Source organism: Nelumbo nucifera, chromosome 8 (assembly GCF_055504915.1).
Source record: "Nelumbo nucifera cultivar China Antique chromosome 8, China Antique-T2T, whole genome shotgun sequence".
Taxonomy (NCBI): Eukaryota; Viridiplantae; Streptophyta; class Magnoliopsida; order Proteales; family Nelumbonaceae; genus Nelumbo; species Nelumbo nucifera.
This window is the reverse complement of record NC_142656.1, coordinates 52,522,582-52,549,155: the sequence shown is the minus strand read 5'-3', so window position 1 is coordinate 52,549,155 and position 26,574 is coordinate 52,522,582. Positions and strand designations below refer to the sequence as shown.

Genomic DNA, 26,574 nt, shown 5'->3' with positions numbered 1-26,574 from the left:
ATCATGTCCTTGAAATTGGATGTGTGTTAGGCTTAAACTATGCAATTACATCTCTCTCTTATTTTAGAATTTTTCATGAATTGCATGTTTGACTTAAATTATTAATTAGAGATTAGATAACATTATGATTCTTTTACCTTAAAATTTGGAGATAGATCACAGGATAACTAGATATTCAATAGTAGATTTTTTTGAGAAGAGGTAAAGCATGAACTTCATTAAGAAACCCTCTTTTTAGGAGTAAAGAAGAAAATTTTATTAACTTAAAAGAAAAATACAGCTATAGAAGGTGTCAAGATGACACCCAAACAACTGAAACTATGACAACATGTTTACATTGCAAGCTGGAATCTCAAGAACACCCCAGAAATTTTTCTTCTAGGTCTACACTATTAAATCACTCAAATTCTAGAAGAATCGAGACCCAGCTTGAAATAAGCTTTCCTACTGAGGCCACCACAGCTTCAATGCTTTTGGACTTGTCTTCGAACGGTCGTTTGTTTCTTCCCTTCCATAAAGTCTAACATACTGCAAAAGGGATGCAGCTCTTCAAAATTTCTCATCCCAGTGTATTAAAAGCACAAGCCACAAAAAAAATGTTCATTCATCCATCCTAATAAAATATCTTCTCAAAAAGCAATTATAATTATAAAATCATTCTTTTTTGTGTGAGAACTAAGAATTTAAGACCCTAACATGGACTTGTTTGGGCTTGCCTCGAGGGGTGTGGCATTGGGATCCGAAGGCAGATCCCCTAGCCCAGCCACTAGGTTCAAAAAAAGCAAAAAAAAAAAAAAAAGCATCAAATTTTCAAAAGGCAGATGCCTAGGCTAAGGCACAAGGCATGCGCCTAGGACCTAGGTGAGGTGCAGACCCTAAAATGTGCCTCGCTTATGTGCCTAGGCATGCCTTTTAAATCACTGATCATCCCTAAGTTCACCCTTTCTCCCCTTCCCCCTTTCATCTCACATCTTCTCTTGACAACATTTAAGTCTCCTCCCAAACACCAAGGGCCCCCCCACCTTTGTCTAATTCCTCACAACTCTTCCCATAAACCCACCCTCTTCCCTTCTTCATTGGGTCCATACACATTGGACACTACCCAACTCCACTCCCCAGAAGCTTCTTGCAGCCATACAGACACCAAGAAAACCCCAACCCATTCTCCTAACTTCCTGTAAGCCCTAGGATCCCAGGATCCCATAAAACAAACAAACCCTCAGCCTGCCCTGCCGCATTTAACACCACCCACTCTCCGTTACCACTTTCTCAAATTTCATCTTTTATTTTGAAGTCAAAATCTTCTATTTAAGACTTGTATTAAAACCACTTCCGGCTCATGGGTTCTGATCAAATTTCTGAATAGTTCTCTCCTTCTTTGGTCCTTCAAACCCCAAACATTCCAAGATAAGATCTTCATTTTGATTCCCCCACCACCCGAGCCCCCTACCTCTAACCCCTTACACTTCTACAAAATATATTTCCTCACCCCCTTCCTCGTCCCAAATTTTCTTTTGTCAACTTTTCACTTTCCTTTTAATTTTTTCTTCTCTTTTATTTTTTTCAAATTGCTCAAAAGCAATTCTTGCAAATCCTTCTCCCCATAAATGAAGGCCTAGTGATTTCCCAATCTCCACCTCCCTTTCCACCAGGTTAAATAAGTCATGCATCGTCGGCTAGCCAGAGGTCTCCTCCAGTACCTCTCCTCCCCCTTCTTCTCCTTCCCCTCCCTCTTTTCTTCCCCCTCTATAATTTCCGCCCTTTCTTCCCCCGTTAATCCCTGAGTCAAAACCGATATCTTTCTCCTATTATAGACCTTCTGTGAACAATCCCTTGTATCCTTTTCCTTCCTCTTCCTCTTTCCCCCAACTCTCTCTGTAAGTGAGGTGGTGTGGCTACGTTCGGGGGTCTCCTTGAAGGACGAAGGAAGACTGGGTGCAGGGTGTGAGTTTGGAGATTAAGGTAAACGGAAGTGATGAGGTCACAGGAGTAGGATTAGATGATTGAATGATCGAATGAATCAAATGATGATCTCGTCATGGGATGGACTCTCAATTATAAGGAGGGATCCTGAGGTCCCAAAAGGAAGACGTTGAAAGAATTTGATTCCCATAAGGAAAGGGAATATTAGATTCACTATCGGTCATTAAGGAGCATTGCTAGGGTTTTGCCACGTGTCTTATGAGATCTCTCAAGGACCGACTTTCCTTTCGTTCGAGGATTCTCATAATCTGCGTGTGCTACTTCCTTTTATGACCCACTTAACCGACATGGTGTTGGTGGCATCATCATCTAACAAGCGTATTTACTAAACCTACATGACGCCTTATCACACGCGTAACCTGAAGTTGCATGTGTAACCAATATTTAACTCTGATTCATAGTAACCGGTAGTTTTGTAATGGCCTCGGGTTCATCGCAAAACCGTGCGTATCTGAAGTTCATCACAGAACCGCACACATTCAAAGTTTATCATGGGTTTACATTAGCTAAAGCTTATCTTGATTTGTGTTGGTACAAGTTTATCGCGAACGTGCGATAGGTCATATGTTCATCGCAAACGTTCGATGAGTTATAAGCTCATCGCAGGCAACCAATGAGTTATGAACTCATCTCAAGCATCCAAGTGGTATAAATTCGATGTCTTCTGTATTTTGACGATCTGAGCGATCACTATGTACCTACACTCTTTGCCACAACTTCCCCACAATCTTCCCTTCGAACTACCTCTTCTCTCTCTTCTATCATCTTGAGCAGGGAAGGAGGAGTGGCATAAAAACTTACCTCTTTATGTCTGTGAAGCTCTTCGGTTCTTTATCGACTAAAGCTTCACCATCCTTTCCTTCCTCTAGTGTTGAGCTCTACCCCAAGAGGCCAGCTTCAACTTGTGTGAGTGATGTTGTGGTCGGATTCGTGTGGTGCTCGAGTAGGGATATTGACGCTCGAGTCTTCCTAACTACATCGATTGGTCCTTGCTGCTAGAATGGTCTCTTCCTCCAGATGTTCTTTTCGGGGTGAACCAATGGATCTCGTCTCCTCTCTAACCACCTGAGAAGTCAGAGTCCCTTCCCGTGCATATCCGGCACCAGTGACCTCTTCAACTACTCTTCCCCTTTGTACAGGCATTGTCTTACGCCCATTGTGATATTTTGTTACTACCCAAACCCAATCCCACCCTCCATTTTTTTTCTTCGTTTTATCCCTACTCCCTCCTTTAGAACCTTTCTTCGTTTTATCCCTACTACTACTACTTTTTCTTTTATTCTTTTCCTATAACAAAAATAAGGGTTCAGCCCCTATATTTTTTTAATTTTCTTTTCCTTCTTTTTTTCTTCTCATGAATATGTTGATTTTCTATACTTTAACATGAACTTTGTACTTTTCTTACGAATAATTATTAAGGAAATATGGCTATGGTACCTAGGGAACTACCCTAGAATCTATGTTTTCTCTATATAAAAAAATCCATCGCCTAGGCGACAAGGCGCCCCCCTGACGCCCAGCCTTGCCTTGGCACCTTGAAAATTATGGTTTTGTGCAACTTGTAGCTCTCCCCTGCAAATCACAGATCCACAACATTTGGGACCTTCGAGATCTCGTCTACCTCCACTAGCAATTGTGCTCTATCTAATATGTCCCAATACCTATTCTTGTCGTCAAACTTCAAGAATCTCCCACTAGTACCTCCTATTGCTTCGAAAGTTAAGATGCTCCAGGCATGTAAAGGGATTCTAACTACATTAATCCACACTACTCTTCCTCTTCTGCGTGGAAACAAAGAACCTACCGTTAGGAACCACCAATCAAGTCGAAGGTCAAAGTTCCTTTGCTTTGTGTCTCCAACTCCAAAACTTGTTTTGCTACCTCTTTGCTATGAAACATAAATAGGAACAAACCTCCATTTAGTTTTCTTACGCTTAAAACTTTCTCCTTTCCCCACTCTACCATTGCCCAAACCTCCACCTTCTTTGTCTCCAAATCAAACCCAACAAGCCTCCCAATTAGACTCGCACCCAACACCTTCATTCGCTCATCCATCTTCCCACCTTCCGCACATCTACCTAGTGATTTAAAAGGCGCGCCTAGGTGCTCAGGCGAGGCGCATTTTAGGGCAGGCACCTCACCCAGGTCCTAGGTGCAGCCTATTCAAAAGGCGCACACCTGGTGAGCCTAGGCATGCGCCTGGTACGCCTAGGCATGCGCTTGGTACGCCTAGGCGTGTGCCTTGCGCCTTAGCCCAGGCGTGCACCTTTTGAAAATTTGCCGCTTTTTCCCTTTTTTTGAGTCTGGCCACTAGGTCGGGGGCTCCACCCCCGAACCCCCGTGCCACACCCCTCAAGGCCAGCCTAAACATGAACCACCTATTTGGTAATGTTGCCCATTCATTCATCTTAATAAAACATCTTCTTAAAAGCAATTTAAACTATAAAATTATTATTTTTTGTGTGAAATCTAAGAATTTAAGACCTTAACATGGACTTGTTTGGGCTAGCCTCAAGGGGCGTGGCACAAAGGTGGCTCGTAGAATTGAGAAAAAAAAAAGAGATTATGGGTTTTATATGTTTGATTTCATTTTTAAATTCTCATTTTAATATATTTATGTAATTTAATTTTAGATAATAGGTTTTTTCAAACATTTATTTTAAAACTTAGGTTAATATTTTTATTAATATTATGTTTTATAACTTTTTTATTTTTTGAATTTTTTGCTTTTTTTATTTTTTTGCATTTTTTTTAAATTGTGCGCCTTGCCTCAAAAAGGCACGCACCTCGCCTTGTGCCTCAAGCGCAAAATGGCCCTTGCGCCTTGCGCTTTTAAAACACTGCATCTACCTCTATCTCCATCTTCCTCAATGTAGTAGAGGGAGGGTCACCTGATAACTTCCAATTTTTTATCTCATTTCCGGAAAAACCCTGTACAACTAGAGGCTGTAACAGGGAAAGCCATGTTGTTTTCACAGGCTGTAACACAACTTTCATCTTTTGTTCAAACCATGTAAATGCCACCCTCTCAAAAAGCTCTCCACTTACACCAGACAGAAACCCTTGTGAGCAAACAAACTGTATACTTTTACCCAAATGCTACATGAGAATTTACAATGTAACAACAGGCAATCAACAGTCTTCTCCATCCTATTTTACATAGGACACAAAGTGAAGAGCCAACTCCTACACCTCTTTTCACTAGATTAGTCTCATAGGAAACTCCCGATCTTCTTCCCTAGTCAGCTTGTTATAAAAGGATTTGACAGAGAACTGCTCATCCTTCCCACCCATCCACACTCTTTTGTCATCTCTGTTAGGCTGCCTATAGGCTGAAAATTAGTACGGTGTCTATAGGCTCACCATCACTACCTACTTATATCATGTCTATAGGTTGAAAATTACTGCAAAGCCATTTTTTCTATTTTTTGAGAGGTCTGGGTATTTTTTATGGTTTTTTACAACTTTTGGTAAAATCAGAAAAAAAAAAAAAAAATCTTATGATTTACAACACGATTCAATTCAAACCTCTTTAGGATTTACAATACAATTACAATTTTCAGAACATTGGATTGAAAATGCTCATATCGATGTCAAGAACCTGCCCTTATCATTCCTCTTTCTTTTTGCAACATACCTTCTATCCCCAGTTTCTGTCAATCACTTGCAGTCCAACTCCCTACTCAGCTTCAGTGCCTCATCAACAAAATCCTTAAACCTGCCAACTATTTCCTCCCCTACTTGCAGAACTATGGCATCTTTATCTTCCAGAACTTTAAAGAAAGTTTTCCTTTAACCCTAAAACTCTCGAACAAGGCTGCACAAACTCACCTTTCATTTCCTCTTCTATTTGCCTTCCCCACTCTCAACCAGTCTTGACTTCCATCTTGGCTAAGTTTCAGTGTCAATTTTTCACAATGTCTTCAAAGTGAAATGTGTGTTGGTAGCAGGTATGACGACAGTAAATCCATTGGTCACCTTCTACTTAATTGCAAAGTTGCTCAAACTGTTTGGCAATTCCTAATCAATTTGATTTAAGAAAGCAGCTTTCATTGGGCACCTTCCAATTCAGTTTGTGACTTTATTCTTCAAATAAAAAGTAGCAAATTGGGGAAAAGAGGCGACATTTTTAGGCAGGCAGCAGTTCATGCCTCCATGCAGAATCTTTGGGAAGAGAGAAACAAAAGATTTTTTTAAAATAAATCTCCTCCGTAGAAACTTTAAAGAGAAGGATTTTAGCTCTTCTTATTATATCTCAGATGTTGACCAATAAAGATTTTCAGTTATCAACTATGTGGATCTCGAGAGAAACTTGGTTGAAAAGGAAACCCCATATATGGAAAATCTTAGGCAGGACTCATTACGATTGACAAGCTATGAAGAATATTAGATAGAATGTAAGACAATTCAATAGAGAATCCATCCCTTCCTGCATCTTTCTGCTGGCTGTTCTACTACTTCGATCACGTTCCTTGGAATAGAAACAAATGAGATGGAAGCAAGGGGTGACTTAAATGATCATAAGAAATATAATTGAAAATACTGTCAAAAGGAGAGGTAGGTGAAGTAAGCATAGGAGAAACAAAAGTAGTCACCAATGGATCAGCAAGACCTGCATCATCAGAAGACACTGCAGGCACTGATCTGTAGAAGGTAGCTTCTTCCTTCATTGGAATACGTAAACATTTTTTCGATAAACATAGCATTAGTTAGTCTCTTTATTTGGAAACTCAAAATGACCAATACACGCCCAGTTCAGTGATGATAACAATGCTTTTTACAAAGGTATATCAGCAGTCCTTAGCTGCTAAATTAAACACGCCTTGCATTGTTTACAACATAAGAACTGATTTTGTATTAAACTTAGGATTCAAAATAGGTTTCAACGTCCACCACCACCGGCTCCCCTGCCAGGATCAACTCCTACTCCAACACCAATACCAATTCCTATTCAAAACCCTCCACCTATACCATGACCCCTGACAATTCCTTGAATTCCACCAACACCTCCATCTATCCTCAACCAACACCAACACCTCCACCTAATCCCTCATTAGTACCAACACCTCCACCAACACCACTGCCAAATCCTACTCCAGCAGCACCACCACCACCATTGCCACCAAATCCTCCACCTCCAACACCACCCCCAGCTCCATCTCTTACCCTCCACCTGCACCAAACCCCACCTTCACAACCTGATCCTCCACCAGCACTACCACTCTCCCACCACCAAAGCCTCCACCTCCTCAAATGCCTCCACCAGCACCACCACCAACAACTAAACCAACTGCTCCAAAACTGCCACCATGACTGGACCTATCACCTGCTCCAAAACCCCTGTTCTTATCCTAGGACAAAATTAGGAGTTCATCCCCTCCATTTTTTGAAATTGCTTCCCTTTGTTCCTTTTTTTCATGAATTTGTTGATTTTTTATGTTTTAAATGAAGTTTATTATTTTTTATGAAAACTATAGGCAATTACTAGTGAAAGGTGGTTGTTGCTTGCTATAGAACCTAGGTTTCATGGTTATTATTCAAAAAAAAATCACCTAGGTGCCCACCAAGGTGAGTAGGCGATCTCATGGACCTTAATAACTATAACACCATTTTGGGATCTCATGAACCCATGGTGACATCAGAAAAGAAATAAAAAAAGCCATTGCCCAATGTTGGTCCCAGCTATCTGGGTTCTTGGGTGGGGTAGATTGGATATGGTCCTAACCTCACTCTTAGACTCAAACCCACATAATCTCATACTTGCCAGCCCGAAATTTACCATTACATCAGAAAACAAATTATGATGGAAAAAATTGGTCATAGAATTTTGATACGCAATTCTCCAGCTTGGGGGAAAATGTCCAAAACTAGAAAAAAAAAAAAAAAATCTGTTTGTACTGTGTAATGATTAAAGAATAAAAACATAAGTACATCTTATCACACTCAAAATTAATGAAAACTAAGAGATATAAGATAACTGACATTTAGCATAAGAGAGACCTTATAGATACAAAAAATATAGGGAATTAAAGTTCTTTCTAGAAGATTATACCTGTGAGTTTATATTGTCTTTGAGTGCCACACCTTCTACCAAGCATTTCCTTATATATGGCCATACAATTTCTGATGACAAGCAACTGAACTGCTCCCAAGATTTTATCTTGAACATATTTGAAGGATTTTGAATATTTATTGGTGAAGCATCAAACACTGGGTTCCGCAAAAACCCCCCCTGGGATGAAAACTTGAGGACTTTTGAGTCATCTACTGGATTATTCGGTGATGCTTTGGAAGATGCATCTGCACCTTTAAGAAGCTTGTGTAGAATGAAGAACAAATGGTGTGAATTTTGGAAAGCTGATAAAGCAGAACCAGCAGCTTGTACCTGAAAAGAAATATGTACATAATAAAGCAGGATTCCAAATTATACATCATGCAGGAATCTGGCCTAAAACAGTAATCTGAACTCTGAGCAATAGCTGATATTCAAGTTTGTGAGATTTCAAAGAGGCTGACCAGTTTCAATGAATGTCTTAACCCAAAATACATGGAGGAAAGAGATAATGCACTGTCACAGAGGAACTGTAGCCCACTGGCAAGGCCTCGTGTCTTAGAAACATGTTCCAGGATAAGCCTACTAACATGCCTCACATTCTACATCAAGCAAAGGATCATTAAATCACGTCATTTCAATCTCAAAACATGGTTATTGATCAGCCCAATATATGTAACGAGAAAGTTCACCCTTACATCATTAGGATCAAAAAACAACAGGACCAAACTTCCAGCCATTCTGGGTTCCCAAGTCCACTGCTTCCAAAGTTCTCCATGCTCCATTTGAATAACGAAATGTGTAGCAAACCTGACAAAAAAATCCACTACAACTTTGTGTTCTCACACTATGCTCACCCAAAATATAGAGGAGAATCAGCTACTTCACTTGGAGTAGTGCTGGGCTAAAACCATGAAATCACCACCCTCGATGCAATGCTATTGCCCCATTTTGTGTCACTTCATCCAAGTCAAGGTGGGACCACATAATTAGAGGTGTCAATTTGAGTGGATTTGGTCCAAACCGATCCAGTTCAATGTGAGTCCACTTACAAATGGACTGGACCTAATCCAGTCCAAATCCAATCCAATCCATTAAAATGTAAATGGACTGGATCGGATCCAATCCAAAGCGAATGAAATATCAAAAATTATATAAAAAAACAAAACATATAAAAAATTACAAAAATATATCCTTTTGGCATTGAAAAAGTAAAAGTACTTCCGTAGAAGTGCTTCTATAAAAATATTTTCATACAAGTGCTTTTGTAAAAGTACTTTTATAAAAGTACTTTGATATAAGTGCTTTTGTAAAATTACTTTCACATAAGTGCTTTTATAAAAGTAATTCCATATACGTGCTTTTGTAAAAGTACTTTATAGTACTTTCATAGTACTTTTATAAAAGTACTTTCGTAGAAGTGCTTTTATAAAAGTGTTTTCATAAAACTGCTTTTGCAAAAAGGCTTTGTAAAAGTACTTTTATAAAAGTACTTTCGTAGAAGTGCTTTTGTAAAAATGCTTTTGTAAAAGTATTTTCATAGAAGTGCTTTTATGAAAGTACTTTTGTAAAAGTGCTTTCATAAAAGTATAAATGTACTTTCGTAAAAGTGCTTTTATAAAAATACGTTCATAAAAGTGTTTTCATAAAAGTGCTTTTATAAAAGTACTTTCATAAAAGTGCTTTCATAAAAGATCTTTTATAAAAGTACTTCCATAAAAGTGCTTTCATAAAATTGCTTTTATAAAAGTACTTCCGTAAAAGTGCTTTCATAAAAATACTTCCATAAAGGTTCTTTTGTAAAAGTGCTTTCATAAAAGTGCTTTCATGTAAAAGTACTTTTATAAAAGTGCTTTTGAATAAGTGCTTTTGTAAAAGTGCTTTCGTAAAAGTAATTTTGTAAAAGTGCTTTCGTAAAAGTAATTTTGTAAAAGTGCTTTCGTACAAGTACTTTTCATAAAATTACTTTTATAAAAGTGCTTTTGTAAAAGTACATTCGTAAAAGTGCTTCCGTAAAAGTACTTTCTTAAAAGTGATTTTATGCCGGCTTCAATTTTGATCGGTTTCAAATTGGACAAGGGTTTGGCCTCATGATCAGATTATTGGAAATTTGGTTTAGGTCCAATTCAAACCAATAAGAATATGGACTAATTTATCTTGGATTGGCCCAATCCAATAATTATAACAGACCATCCAAATCTAATTTGATAAGGTTTGGATTGGATTGGATCCAATCCAAAACTGGTCGACTGACAGCCCTACACATAATACATTGAGGACTGTGATTCACGGCTTTAGCCCAGCACTACTCCACTTGGAGTAGCTGACTTTTTGAGCCAAAATATACTCAAATAGTAAATACCAATGTCACATCTATGATATAATTGGAAAGGTTCATGATGCTACAGACCTCTTGAAAGCTTTTATCAAAGGAATATACATTGTTGCTGCTTTAACCGCATTCCTTGATTCCTTCCCATCACCACCATCATCAGAACCAGTTGGAAGCTCCCACTTGGAAGAAATTGACATAGTTCCAGAAAGGGATGAAAACCAATCTCCAACTGAAAGTGCCATTTCTGTACGATTTTGAGGTTCTACCATTGAAAATTGAGATAGAGCCCAGATAACAGCCTTGGAAAATGATATGGGGAGAATTGAAGGATGAACCTCAACCAAAACATCAAACCATAACATGGGAATGCACATCCAATCTCTACATTCATGCGACGTAAGTCTATTCTGTATACTAAATTCACTCCAACAACTGCTACCCTTCTCCTCAATATCATGATATAATGGAAACTCATCTTCATCATCATTGGGATCAGTAGAAATGCCACTATTACAGATTGCAGGTCTGACAAACTTCAACATTGAAGTTACCAAAGCAGCAGCATCAGAGACTATAATAATTTGAATAAGATCAAGTGCAGGTTGCCGCAAAGAACTATGAAGATGTGAATCCTTTAATGAACTCAACAGAGAAGGACCCCTGTGCAATAAATCACAAACAAGCGACTCATGAATCCATTTGTTTTAACACGTACACATGTCTTGAATAAATATAATTACAATTTCTATGTTCTACTTTACATGTATTAGAAAATGAACATTATACAGGAAAATGATTGTAATTCCTACTGTATTACATTGAACAAGTAAATTCTGCAGAATCATCTTAAAAAGCATAAAGAGAAAGAAATATATCCATGTAACTTTTAAAAGACAACCACCCAGGAGGGAAAACAGCTGTTGATTGTATGAAGAATCTCATCATATGAATCCATAAGTTGAAGAATTGATGCATATGCTAGAAAAGAAAATTAGAAAAAGGAAAAACATAAAGTATACAGGCAAGTTAAACTGAAACTAAATTAGAGAATTCAAACTTTCGTACCACATGTGTGCACACTCATATGGTGGGCATGGTGGGTTCATCATATAACCTCGATGTATGATGAGAAGAGCTATCTGAAGACACAGTCTTGCAATAAATAGCAAGGAAGTTGAGCAAAAAGATTAAAAATGTAAATGTGGAAACAAAGACACATAACCAAACTAACAAATACTACAATTGTCCAACCCCATTGTTCATTCTTTACAAAGTAAAAGAAAACTATACAAATAAAACTTCAATCTTCTTCTTTTTTTATTGATAAATACAAAAGAGACAAGAGTAAGCTAACCTGGCAAGCCTTTTTTTTCATTAAATCACTGAAGTTACTGCTGTTAGTAACTTGATGGAGGAGAAAATAGAGGAAATGTCTGCGCTGCTTTTCATGTTCCCCATCTTGCAGAGATTCAAGGGACTAGGCACATGGGTCCAACAGAAAAAAAAAAAAAAAAAGAAAAGAAAAAAGTAAAGACAGAAAAAAGGCATTAGAAATGCAGTAACATAGAGAGGATGAACATAATAAGAAGAACAAAATGATGATAGAAAACCATATTTCAGAAACAAAAAGATGTGTGGTACAGGGATATGCCTGAAGAAATGGCTGGAAAAGATCAAAAATTTCTTTATGACTTTTCTCATTTCGAGTATGGAAACACTGACCCAGCAATGTGTTGCGCATCACACTTGGTGACAGCGTTGTTCTCAACCAAACTTTGCACCCTAAAAGTGCACGAGAAAAAAAAGAAAATAAAATAGATGCAACATTAAGCAAAATGCAACATCACGGACAGGCAAAAAAGCAAAAATGACCTACCAAGCATTTCAAAGAGCAGCTTCAAGCAATTAACTGCATAAGTAAATTCAAGTGAATCATCACTGACATGGTTGAGTACTATACTGAGAAAAATAGGATACCGCTCCAATACCCCTTCTTCAAACACAGGAGGCTCCAAGAACCCAAGCCTTCAAGGTACAGATACAAGGAAGTATAAGCATAAAAATCAAAAAGGGTATAATCATATAAAAGTATAGGAAATAGGGGAAAAAAGCATAAATGAGGATTCACTTCAGGCCATTGTCATCTTACAGTGCTTTTAATCCATGCCAAACAGCTGATCGCTCAAGCTGCACTCGAGGCCTTGAAGTCTCCAGAGTTGATGGCAACACCTCTCCCTCCAGAAAAACAATGCATTTCTTCAGTAAAGACTGCAATGGTTCCAAGTCTGTTGCTCTCCTATGAACAAATGTACCAAAATTATAATGTAATCAAACATGACATTTGACAAAATCTATCACTTATATAAAAAGAAGAACCCTGATATATAGGGCAAACTACATGGTGATTGAAGTAAGCAAAAAAAAATACAAAATAAGACAGTAAGAAAGTAATTAAGACTAATGTTTAGTATATACTGAAGATAAGCAAGAGAACACATTTTGGTCTCCCAGACCTAAAATCAAGTGGGCATCATTCAGTTAAACGCTAAAGATGGATACAAAAAGCTATATGATGATAAAATCTGGTGATGCTAGGCATAATGAGAATATCTGTATTATCTATTTATCTATGAATTGCTTTTAGAAAGGTGAAGTGGTGAACTAATGTATTTGGCAAAGGTCTCTTGGTGTAGCAGAGGCTCAGGGCATCAGCTGGAACTGCTGGGTATGGACAAGATTTCTTTCTAATATTAAAATAGAAAATTTATACGAAAATAGAAGGAATAGAACTATAGAAGAGAGATACAAACTTATTATAAGGCATCACTATGATAAGCCCAAATATAATGAAACCCCACTGCACAGATATACAATACCAAAACACTACTTTACACAACTCAACCCAAATAGAAAATGATCAAATCTTTAATCTTACTAACAAAAACTCCAACCCAATGCAAAGCCCAGCAACAGACGTTACAGACCACCACCCATCCCAAGTTTAAGTCGGCAATCACCCCACAAGAGCCTAGACACTCTTGACTAAATTACCAATACAACATAAACCTTCAACAAACAATTTTTTTTTTTTGATAAGCAAATAGAAAACTTGGATTTTTTTCAACAATATTTCATACACACACTGCACTAGGTTAGACAAATTTAGGAAACAAAGGATAAGAAGTTGTCATCTAGATTAGAACAAGGCAACAATTTTTTTGATCAGTAGAAATATGTTCATTTATTAGATTCAATTAAAGAGTTAATTAATACAGTTTAATGACAAGGGGATCCATCATCCTATTTCTTGTTCATGTTGGTATCTGACATATTTAGATACCTAATTTTTCAGGATGATAGTGTAAGACTTATTAGACATTATAGATTTCAGATGGAGGGTGTTCCTATGTTCCATCTCCAATATGTGGATGATTTAATCATCTTCTATGATGACAAAGAGGTATAAGAATTTGTCAAATTTTCTATTGCTTTACTTAGGACCAATTTATGATGAGAACTCTTAAAGTTAGTCTTAGAGAACATATCATACTTTTTAAAAACACAAAAAAAGTAAATAAATATTGAGGAATAATATGAGCATAACATGGAGTTTAAAAATGTTAAAACAAATTTGGGCAATTTAATTTTTACACGAAAAATATGAAATACAATTGTAGATTCATTATCCATATATTATTAAACATATATTAACATATAAAATAGGCTGAACTTTTAACTCTAGGCTTTCTAAATGAAATTGTTTAAAGCATGAACATCTATTTAGCCAATCTTTTCCGTAGGACATTGATTTGACCGATAGAGTGTGGTCTTGTGCTCCTAAAGGCTCACTACATCCTGTAGAGGATACTATAGTGCAATCCGGATCTCCTACCCACAGAACACTACAGATGTACATTGGGAACATCTCCCCACGAATGGTAATATGCAGATATGGGAGAAGTTCTCAATGTGCGGCTGTAATGATATGTGCGTAGGGAGAGATATAGACTTGGATAGTATATCAAGCCTCCTTGGTATCCTTGATAATGTTTTCTTGGACCCTAAGAAGTTGGATTCTAGAATCTAGACCCCACCCCCGCTGGCTCATTTTCTTGTGCCTCTTTTTTTCAAAGTCTTAAGTCAGCCCCCTAGTCCTGCTGCCCCTCCCTTCCCGGTTAATGAGGTTTGGTGCAGACCAATTCCCCCTAGAGTTGGTAGTTTTTGTTGGGAAGCTTTTCTGGAAAGAATCAATACTGGTGATATGCTCCAAAAGAAGAGACCCAAGACATGTTTATCCCCTCACAGGTGTGTTCTCTGTAAAGCGGATGGGGAGACTGATTTTCACCTATTGATGACTTGCCAGATCGCTAAGTCCATTTGGGTGTGGGCATTATCCCTCTTTGGGTGTAGATGTAATCATCCATCAAATTTGCAAAGCCTTTTTCCCCCTGCTTTCTTTAGGTGTCGATTGAAAAGGGGAAGGCCCATGTGGAGATGTTTGAGGGCTGCAATATGTTGGGCTCTGTGGGAAGAAAGAAATTCCAAGATCTTCTCTGAAGTAGAGAGAGGCAATGAAGTACTGAGAGAACTGTTCCATATAAGGGTAGTACAGTGGTTGAAATCGTCAAAGTTGTTTACAGACTTCACAGTGGATGACTTGTTGAGGAAGTGGGGTGAGATTGCTAATTGTACCCAGACCAAAATAGTATTGAGTGTGTCTTGGACCCCCCCCCTCCGGCCGGTTTTTTAAAACTAAACTTTGATGGGAGTAGCTGGGGGAATCCTGGACAATCAGGGATTGGAGATGTGTTTAGGGATGAGAATGGGTTTGTTTCAGCCATGTTTTCAGGCCCAATTGGAGTGGATGACTCTCTCAGGGCTGATATCTTTGCAGTTTTGGAAGGAGCCCAAAGAGCTAAGGAGATGAATATAAGAAAACTCATCATTGAAGGGGACTCGGAGGTGGTGGTAGGGCGGCTGAATAAAGAAGATAGCAGGTTATGGATGTACAATAATGAGAGGAAGAAATTCAGGTGGCTGGTTCAAGAGATGGAAGTTAAGATCAGCAGGGTGAAAAGATCAGCTAACTCTTTTGCTGATGGGTTAGCTAAGCAAGGAGTCAAGGGAGTCATTGTTTTGGGCACAAGTGTAATTTTCTCATTTTTCTATTCTTGGGAGCTCAAGCTCCAATTGGAAGATAAGAAAGTTTATCTTCCTCCATGTAATTTGAGTAGGGTTCTTTTGGGTAGGAGATCTGAACACACTAGAGTGTGATCTTGTACTCCTAATGCTGTTTTTACCAGCACTCTAGTGCTTTCCAGACCATTTGTGCTTTGTGTTTGGGACCTCTGTTGTTCTCTTTTTGGTTGCAGGTGGGATCCTCTAAAGGATGTAGTGAGCCTCTTCCATCCAAGTTTTCTAAGACTGCTAAAAAAGAGAGGGAAAACTATGTGGAAAGCAATTAAGGTAGTGGTAGTGTGGACTATAATGGAAGGAAAAGGAATGGAAGAACCTTCAATGAGAAAAGTAGATTGAAAGAGGAGAATTTTGAGGGTACAAAAATCAGAGCTACACACTGGATAAAGACACAATCTCTTCCGAGATTTCTCAGTGAATGATATTTTAAGGGCATGGACTGAAGTGGCACTTTCCTCTAAAGAAAAGGATAAGGTCTTTATGCAATGGTCACCCTAGCAGCAAATAAAGTAAAATTAAATTTTGATGGGAATTCTATGGGAAGCTCAGGAATGGCAGGCATTGGAGGACTCTTTAGATAGTGCAGATAGAGTCTCGCTTTGTTTTCAGGACCATTGTGATTGGGAGACTCACTAAAGGCTGAACTGATGCCGTTAGTGCAAGGATTAAGATTTGCTAAGCATGCAAATTTCCAATACAAGTACAGGGAGATTCAAGACTAGTTATTTCTTGGAGTTAAGAGTAAGCATCTTGTACCATGGATCTATAGGCATGAGTTCAGGGAAATAGAGAGCCTCTCACATGAGCTGAACATTACTTTCAACTAGGTAAGGACAGCAAATGAGATGGCTAATACTCTAGCAAAACAAGGGGTCTATAGGCAACAGTTGTTTTGGGCACAATTGTAATTTGAAACTTTGGTAGGGACTCGCCTTCTCCATTGGGTGCTTGGACCCTTACTGTTGTACTAATCAATTTCATCAATTAATATAATTCTTAAGTTTTCTTACTGATCAAAAAAAATTGTCCGATAACATATATGCCATATGTATTACAAGACTAAAAGCTTTGCAAGGTGATCATCATTTGGATCCTTGTTAGAGAAGCAAGACCATTGGCCTCCAGGTTGAAAAGCTACTTCATATAGATCCCTAGATTGGCAAACAAATTGATAGATGGATTAGCATGAGAAAAGTTAGGAAGGGTGTTCGTTTATTCACAAGCTCAAGATTATTATCTAGGGCAACTGGTTCTGAAATGAAGAAATCTCAGGCTTATAAATGTGAAAAACATGGGTTCAAGTCTGAAAGCAGCCACTGTGTAAAAACAAAATACCAAATTGAAGATTTGTATCTAGTCCACCCCCTCCCAAACCCCAAATAAGAGAAACATCGGGTAATGGCCCTATATCTATGTACATGTATGTACCACACCTGCTAGTTTTTTTATTGATAACAAAGACTTCAATTAATAGATATTAATAAAAAAGATACAAAGGGAGGGGTAAAAACTCTTAACCCTCCCAAGAAGGCAGTTCAGATTACAATGTTGCCCAGAAAAAATTAACCCTTCCCACCCCTTGTTTGGCCAATGAATCTTCCAAGGAATTGGTGCACCTCTTAGTCCATTGAAACTTGACTTCCATATTTTGTATGAGATGTCTAATTTTCTTTTTTTCATTCAGAAACTTCCACAGACTAGAAGTATCCTTCATTAACCAATTTATAGCCAACTTAGAATCACCTTCCACTATCAATTTTCTGATATTTAACTCTTGAGCTCTTTTTAACCCCTCCAAAACAACCAATATTTCAGCTCTAAGAGAGTTCCCCCATCCAGTAGAACCAGAATACAATGCAAAAATTCGACCTTCATCATCTCTGAAAGCTCCCCCTATACCCGACAGACCTGGATTTCCTTCGCTGCAACCATCAAAGTTTAGTTTATTGAACCCTGAAGCTGGAGGGGACCAAACTGAGTAAGATACATTCTTTCTTGGAGCTGACCAAGCCACTTCTTTCCACTTCCAGACTGTCCAACATATAGCTGCTCTTACACACCTCCACAGTATTTTCCCTCTCTTCTTCAGCCCCCTAACAGTGGTAGAATGGAATAGGCTTTGTACTTTTTTTTTTTGGGGGGGGGGGGGGGGGGCGGGGGGGAACCAAAAAGATAGAAAAACCAACACCAGATTTCTGAAACAAATGGGCAAGAAACCAATAAGTGATAACAAGTCTCACCATTCTTCTTACAAAGGATGCACCAGTTTGAGGATAAACACCAATTAGGCCTTTTTCTTTGAAGTAAGTCGCAAGTGTTACACTTTCAAGGAAAACTTCACAACAAAATGCACTAATTCTAGGAAGAATTGGTCTACCCCAAACTTCCAAAACTGGAAAAGGGATTCCAAAGACAGGTGGGGAATGAGCTAGTACTTTGAAGAAAGAGGAGCATGAGAAGACACCCAAGGGAGATGGAGCCCAAATCCTACTATCCCTCCTAAAGGGTTCAATAGCTACCCCCTCAAGGATTTTTAGCAGGTCAGCAATGAATTTCAACTCTAGGTCTTTAAGGGTCCTTCTAAAACCCAAATTCCAATCAATGGTTGAATTAGAGGTGGTCAAAAAAGTGGAATCTGGCTCATTTTTAAAACATAATAAAGAATACAAGGGAAGAGCTCTTTTAGCAGAGTGCTTCCCACCCAAACATGATCCCAAAATTTCACGTGGTTACCAGAGCATATTCATACCTGATTAGAGGAGCAAAAGAAGGAAGTATGGCATGAATTGATTTCCACGGAGAGGCTCTCGTAGCCCTAGCTGAAACTCCAAAGTCCCAACCATCCACCGCTTGCCCATGAATACTTAAGACAACTTGAGACCATAATTTATCCCTTTCCAAAGTCAATCTCCAAAGCCATTTCCCCAGTAGAGATTCATTCTTTTTTTGCATTGCCTAAAGCAACCATCATTTTTGGTTTTGGTAACTATATCCCACCTGACCCTATGATCCTTTTTCTCCTATCCTCGTTCCCATAAGAAATCTCTCATTAACTTCTCCAAAATCCCACATATTCCTTCAGGCATTTTAAACACCGACAAAACGTACATAGGCAGATTTGTCAATGTGGACTTAATCAGAGTTATTATGCCTCCCATGGAAAGGTAATTTTTCTTCCAAGATGCTAACCTCTTAATGAATCTCTCAATCACCGAGTTCCAGAAACTCTTTTTACTTGGGTTATCCCCTAGTGGAAGCCCCAAATAGATCAATGGCCATTGGACAATCTCACAACCCAAAATTCGGGCTCTATCCTCCACCTCACTTTCACTCAAATTAATGCCAATCACATAGCTCTTGTCTAAATTCACTTTAAGATTAGTCACCTGTTCAAATACGTTGATCACTTGCTTTAGATTACACACCCAACTTACCTCATCCCCACCACAGAAAAGAATTGTCATCAGCAAACTGTAGATGTGTTACTGGAACCCTATTCCTCCCTACCCTCCAACCTTTCACCAAGTTTCTAGAGTCTGCCCTCTCAATGAATGTTCCTAGGACTTCAACAACTAGGGTAAAAAGGAAAGGAGAAAGGGGGTCTCCTTGTCTGATGCCCTTGGTAGCCTGGAAATGGTCCACCACCCTACCATTCACTAAAATGGAATAGTGGCAAGTCCTAATACATCCTTTCACCCACTTGCACCACTTCTACCCAAATCCAAAAGACTAAAACTTCCAATAGAAATGACCAACCCACCAAGTCATAAACCTTTTCAAGGTCCAATTTGCACACTAACCCTTTCTTACCACTTCTTTTGAAATCTTCCACACTCTCATTTGCAATTAGTATTTGATCCACAATTTGTCTATTCTTCACAAAGGCACCCTTATTTGGGGAAATTATTAAGGGTAGCACTTCTCTAATCCTTCGAGATAGCACCTTAGCAATGATTTTATAGAGGCAATGTACCAAACTAATGGGTCTAGACTCTTTGGGATGACAAGCATCTCCCTTTTTTGGAATCAAAGCCAAGAAGGTGGAGTTTAGACCTAGAATAATCACCCCTCTTTCAAAGAATTCAGAAAAGATTTTTTGAATATCCTCCTTCAGTACCTCCCAGCAGTTTTGATAAAAAGCCATCGTAAATCCATCAGGACCAGGTGCTTTAGATCTATTAATTGAAAATATGGCTACCCTTATTTCTTCCAATTCAAAGCTTCTCTCCAACCACACCCTTGATTCTTCAGGGAGTCTTGGCCACTCCAAACCCTCAATCTGTAATCTACTAGACATAGGTCGTCTAAAGATTGATTTAAAATGGTCCACAAAGGCCTCTTTACTCTCCTCCTCCTGTTGAGTCAATATTTCATCATTAATCACTAGCTTAGAGATCAAGTACTTCTTCCTCCTGTCGTTGGCTATAGCATGAAAAAAATTTGTGTTTCTATCACCCTCCTTTACCCACTTGTGTCTGGATTTCTGTCTCCAACTAATTTCTTCTTTGAAGAGGACATCCTCCAAGCTTTTCCACAACTCCCACCTAAGCTCCTTGTCCCTTTCCCCAAACAAACCTTGTTCTTCTTTTGCATCTAACTCCTCAATCAGATTCATCAACCGTTGTTTTCTTTCCTCAAGCCTCCGAAATTGAAGAATATTCCATTGTTTTTCAATTCTTTCAGAGATGGCAGACATAACGGATAGTTATAAACAATCTGTTATGTCTTGTCAGAGATTACCATTGTGTTTCTATCATCCCTACATTTTCAGCGATGTGTTGATGCACCTCTTTTACTTTCATTTGAACTCTGCAATAAGTTCACCCACTGCTAAGCCAACAGCAAGAATCCCTTGGAAGCTGCCAACCCCACCATTTATTATGATGAACTTTGATGATTGCAGCCTTGGTAACACAGTAAGGTCAGGAATTGAAGGGATTTTGAGATGTAAGGAGAAGGTCATGGTCTGATAGTCAAGACCCCAGCTATCTGGGAGGGCTTGACTGGATACAGTCCTAACCTTTGTCATTTTTTTGCACAAAGTGGTCGCTCCCAGACTCAAACCCTCGTCCTCAGACTTGACAGTCTGAGACTTAGCATTAAACCAAGTAATGGCCCCTATTTGAAACACCAAAATAAATATATTTAAATGCCAACCTTCTCATGAAAATGAAAACCCATGTTTTAATATGAAATTTATAGTTATTTGTTGAATATTATTGCTATATGTTAGTGTAGATAACTGTTCGTTGATATGCAAAATAATAAATTAGCTTAAGATTTAGGGGTTTTTAATTTTCAAAATCAATCACTTAGGCAACTAGGAGCTAGGTGCCACATAGCTTCACTTTGGTGCCATGACAAATTTTCACAACATGAAAAGTTACTTACACCTATCCTTGATGATATCAGTCCACATCAACACATTTGCTCCTTAAAAGCCACCATACCATCTCTCTAGGATCTTAAAAGCCACCTATCCTTTCCTCTCTAAATTTCACCTTCAACTGCCCAAGAAAGAATGTGCAAATTAGAGCTGAGCCCAAAACAACAGTTTCCTTGATACCCTTTGCTTAGCTAATTAATGCAGGATCTTTGTGATTCAGCACTATTCTTGTAATCAACTTAGGTTTAGATGTGTAGCACAAACAAAGAACTAACACAGAAAGAAGAGAAGAGAAAAGATGAAAACCCTAGGCTATCACACTTAAGAGTGAGCGCAATCACACTTAAGGGTGAGGGAAATCACACCAAATTCTGTAGAGAAACTTTCTTTATTCATCAGCAAAAACTGTTCACCAAATGAGCCTTACAAGCTTAATAAGAAGAAGATTCCAAAGGAAGAAACTTGCCACCCCCAAGTAAGCTTGCCCAACAAGCTACTTCTAAAAATAAGCTAGATTGGATTAAACCTGCCCCAAACAATTACAAACATGAATTCAAACAAAGGGAAATTACTAGGCTAAGACCTGTTCCCAAATATAACCCCCCCAAACATGCAAAAATACAAAAATACCCTTCTTGTCTAGAAATGTAAGAAAACCAAATAAGTCCTATCCAACAGCAAACTTAACCACACAAATAAGCATCTTAAGGTGGATAGAAGACTCTAGGGTCTTCCCAAGTTGATCCACTGCTAACCCAGCTCCCATGTGGGCCCCACGTCTTCATAATGATGCAAAATGAGCATAGGAGCAGCTTTGGTTCTCTTTCGATATGCCTTAAGTTGATCCCAATCATCTCTCCCTGGCTTGGAAAAATTAGGCCCCGCCGAGTAAAAGGAAAAGTACCTCCCACACATATCACAATTCAGGCGTTCAAACTCGTTGGTAGTGATCCAAGTGCAATCAGAACGAGGATGACCTTTCCATTTGACAAGAAACTTGTGATATCCCCCATGTTGTATTGAAACAATTTGATCATCAATAACATCTTTAATCTCTTCCTTGAAAATGGGGGCTGGTGGTAAGCAGCCTACTGGTTGGTCCATATTGGTTGCATCACCATGATACAACGTTAAATCCTCCACATTGAACACATTACTCATATCCATATCCTCCGGAAAATCAAGTACATAAGCAATAGGGCTTATTTTCTTATTGATTTTAAAAGGACCCAAGCTTCTTGAATGGAGCTTCTTATAAACACCATTAGGGAAACGTTCATTCCTGATTCGTACCATTACCGTGTCCCCTTCATTAAAATCAATAAACCCACATCATAGGTCAGCATGGGACTTATAGGCTTTATTGCTGGTTGCAATATTCCTCCTAACTTTTATCATGGATCTACTTGATGTGGTTAGCAAAATTTTCTGCATCAACACTTGCTCTTGCCTCTAATGGCAAAGGAACTAGGTTTATAGGCTTCTTGGGCTGAATTCCCATTACTATCTCAAAGGGGCTGCAACCTATACTTCTATTCACAAAGCTATTATAGGCAAATTCAACTGTAGGCAACAGCAAATCCCACTGTGTAACATGATCACTCACCAAACAACACAGTAAATCTCCCAAGCTTCTATTCACAACTTCAGTTTGCCCATCAGTTTGAGAATGAAATGCTAAAGAGAACTTCAACTTAGTATTCAACATACGCCAAAGAGTCCTCCAAAAGTAACTCATAAATTTAGCATCTCTATCTGAAACAATAGTGTTGGGTAGGCCATGCAAATGCACAACTTCCTTAAAGAATAATTGTGCAATGTGTACAGCATCAAATGTCTTGCTACAAGGAATGAAATGAACCATTTTGGAGAAGCAATCAACCACAACATAGATGGAATCATGCCCTCGTAGAGTGTTAGGGAGGCCTAGAACAAAATCCATGCTAAGGTCTTGTCAAGGAGAATGTGGAATAGGGAGTGGAGTGTACAAACCAGCATTATATTTCCTTCCCTTTGCTAGCTGACATACATGACACTACTTGGCGTGTGTTTGGAAGCGTGGGCATTTTTTCAATAAACACTGCCACATAGACACCACTTCAGCATTTCCCCTCTCATGCTCATTTATATGCATCGAGAATAGCAAAAGGTGACTTCAGTTTCTGTGCATGCCTACCATTTGGGGAAGTTATTTTTTAAAGCTTCCCCCAACGGTTAGGCATTTTTTCACTGTTATGCTGATGTGGTACCTAGTGGCGCCTAGTTGTCATAAATGATTGCAATTATTACCTTTCTCGGTTTTGCAAGCAAATAAAGTACAAACGTTGAATGAAAAAACGCCCACGGTTCCAAACACATACTTGATAACCTTAGCTACATCCCTTTTGAGTCCTAGCCAATATGAATGATTTCAACCATGGCAATGGTTTTGTCTCTTCCAAAATGACCTGCTACACCCCCTACATGAAGTTCCCAAATTGTCTCTTCCCTAAGTGAGGTATTGGGTAGCACAGATAAGTCCCTTTTAAGAGAAAATCATCATGTAATGAAAATTCTGGTATGTTGCTTCTTGTCCTGACTGCAGATCTGCATAGATAATGCTAAAATCTCGACATGTAGGGTAGTCTCTTTTGAGCAAATCAAAGCCTATTGAGTGTTTTAAAAGCGCAGGGTGCAAAAAAAGCACAAGGGCCAATTTGCGCCTGAGGTGCAAGGCACAAGGCGAGGCATGCGCCCTTTTAAGAAAGATGCAAAATTACTAAAAAAAAAGCTAAAAAATCAAAATAAAAGTCAGAAAATTCAAAAAAATGCCAAAAAAATTTTAAAAATGTAAAAAAATCAATAAATATTAAACATAATGTTAATAAAAAACATACACTTAAATTTTAAAATAACTGTTTTAAAAAACTTATTATCTAAAATTCAAATACACACACATAACATGTAAAGCGTATTCAAATGAAAATTTAAAAAATAAAAGCAAACATATAAAGCATTTTCAAGCATGTAAAAGTGTAAAACCCACAATCTCTTTTTCTCCTTAATTGCACTGCTTCAAGTAGCTAATGTGATGTAAAACATATTGCATTCTTGATTCTATGAGTCGCCTTTGTACCACACCCCTCGAGGCAAACCTGAACAAATCTATGTTAGGGTCTGAAATTCTTATTTCTCACATAAAAAAATAATGATTTTATAACTTTCATTGCCTTTTAAGAAGATATTTTATTGCAATGAATGAATGAACAACATTAGCAAATAAAATATCTTCTTAAAAGGCAATGAAAGTTATGAAATCATTATTTTTTGTTAGAAATAAGAATTCCAAACCCTAACATAGACTTGTTCGGGCTTGCCTCGAGGGGCATGGTTGGGGGTCCGGGGGCGGAGCCCCCAACCCAGCTGTTAGACGAAAAAAACAACAAAAAGCGCAAAATTTTAAAAAGGTGCACGCCTGGGCTGAGGCGCAAGGCACATCAGACCTTTTGAAAGGGGTGCACCTAGGACCTGGGCGAGGCGCATACCCCAAAATGCGCCTCGCCTGTGCGCCTAAGCACGCCTTTTAAATCACCGAGCCTACCACCCATACAGCCATGGTAGAGAGAATATAGACCACTTTGGTAAGTGCATCAGCTACTTTATTCTCCTTTCCAACCTTGCAAATTTGTATTCTTGGAGGAATGCAACCCATTTGGCATGTCGTTCATTAACCTCTTTTGAGAATTAATGTGCTTCAAAGCCCCATGGTCAAAAAAGAGAACAAATTCGTTGGGAATAAGATAGTGTCGCCAATAATGCAAGGCTCACACTAAGATAGTGTCGCCAATAAGACAATGTCGCCAACGCAGAAATCCTTGTCATAGGTGTTGTCTTTTTGCTTAGCCTCATTAAGTTTCTCGCCAAAGAAAGCCACTGGGTGACCCTCTTGGCTAAGAGTTCTTCCAATCCCAACATGAGAGGCATCACAAGTTACTTCAAAGGCCCTTGAAAAGTCTAGGAGTCAAAGGATTGGTGCTGTTGTCAGTCTCTTTTTGATCTCTTCAAACGCCTTGGTTGTTGCTTTAGACCATAAGAACTAGCCCTTCTTCATGAAATCAGTTATGGGTGCCATTAGTGTGCTGAAACTTTGAATAAAACACCCACAAATGTAGCCAATCCATGAAAAACTTCAAACTTCATGTACTGTGGTAGGTATAGGCCAATCAACTATGGCCTTAATCTTGTCAGGATCAGCCTTCACACCATCAGTTGATACAACAAAGTCAAGAAATACAACACTTCTTCAAGTTAACATAGAGCTTCTCTTCACAGAGAACCCTCATAACTTGAACGTGAGCAAAAAGTGTACCACTATCCTTGCTATATACTAGTATATCATCCAAGTAAACAACAAGGAAATGACCAATAAAGGGCTGGAGTACCTGATTCATAACCTGCATATAAGTGATAGGTGCATTAGAGAGACCAAAGGGCATGACCAACCACTCATATAAGCCATCTTTGGTTTTGAATGCTATCTTCCATTCGTCACTAGGCCGAATTCTAATCTGGTGGTACCCACTCTTAAGATCTATCTTGGAAAAGATTGTTGCAACATCCATCATGTCAAGCATATCAACAAGTCTAGGAAAGGGGAACCTATACTTGATGGTGATCTTATTAATGGCTCGACTATCAACACACATATGCCAAGAGCCATATTTCTTTGGTGTCAAAAGTGCTGGAACTGCACAAGGACTAAGGCTTTCTCAGATGAAACCTTTAGACAGCAACTCTTCAATTTGCCTTTTAAGTTTAGCATGTTCTATTGGATTCTTGCGATATGCAAGCAAGTTGGGAAGTTGAGAACCTGGAACAAAATCAAAAGCATGTTGAATGTTGCGCATTGGTGGCAATTCATTAGGAAGTTCTTCTGGTGCTACATCTGAAAAATCTGACAACTTGTGTACTTCTGTAAGTGCATCCACTAGTAGTACAGGTGATGTTTTCTACACTTCTTTGGCTACTACAGCATGGATGACCCCTGTTCTCTTTGCTCTCTACCTAAAACTCCTTCTTGGTGATCATGTGTAAGGCCTTCTTCGACTAAGCAGCATGCTTGGATATCTTTTCACCATAATTCCTAATTTGTTTTGTTGACATTGGCCTTAAAATAACTTGTTGGTTATTAAACATGATGTAATAGGTGTTTAGCTTTCCACAATGGTATACATCCCGATCATGTAGCCAAAGTCGTCCAAGTAACTTTGTATGGGTGAGGGAGGATGTGGTTCCGTTGGCAACTTCAAGCACTCAACAGTTGATTTAAACACCACATTCATGCAGCTACCACCATCAATAATAAGCTTTTAAGCTTGATTTCCACACCTAACCAATGTTTAAAAAATAGTGGTTTGCCTCCAATCCTCCTCTTTCTTTGGAACATAGTATTTGTCTCACCACATTCACAAGGAAAGCATCTACATCATTATCTTGCAAAGCAGCACTGTCAAAGTTTCCAAAATCATCTTCTTTTGGTGAGCCATACCCATAATCTTGTGGATCATGAGCCTGTGGTTCAGGCCTTCCGTACAGCTGCATTACTCGGGGGCTTGGACTTGGGCCACAAGTTCCCCGCCATTC

At 38.7% G+C, this 26,574-nt stretch overlaps 1 protein-coding gene across 5 annotated transcripts in view; it reads right to left on the bottom strand.

Annotated features, from left to right (window-relative positions):
* The window catches only part of LOC104601580 (P-loop containing nucleoside triphosphate hydrolases superfamily protein), a 53,052-nt gene that overhangs the window by 17,344 nt on the left and 9,134 nt on the right, over positions 1-26,574 (bottom strand). For 4 of the 5 annotated variants that reach the window (XR_016079269.1, XR_016079268.1, XR_016079270.1 and 1 more), the window contains exons 5-13: positions 12,520-12,666; positions 12,247-12,395; positions 12,022-12,152; positions 11,725-11,847; positions 11,436-11,509; positions 10,446-11,030; positions 8,734-8,845; positions 8,500-8,637; positions 8,036-8,368 (exon numbers count right to left, since the gene is read on the bottom strand). Coding sequence is in view for 2 of the 5 variants with exons in the window: in XM_010264961.3 (XP_010263263.1) it covers positions 8,036-8,368; positions 8,500-8,637; positions 8,734-8,845; positions 10,446-11,030; positions 11,436-11,509; positions 11,725-11,847; positions 12,022-12,152; positions 12,247-12,395; positions 12,520-12,666 (1,792 nt within the window). In the remaining 3 variants the exon portion in view is untranslated. Of the gene's footprint in view, positions 1-8,035; positions 8,369-8,499; positions 8,638-8,733; positions 8,846-10,445; positions 11,031-11,435; positions 11,523-11,724; positions 11,848-12,021; positions 12,153-12,246; positions 12,396-12,519; positions 12,667-26,574 lie in introns of all 5 variants that reach the window. The other variant, XM_010264962.2, reaches the window with a different exon arrangement.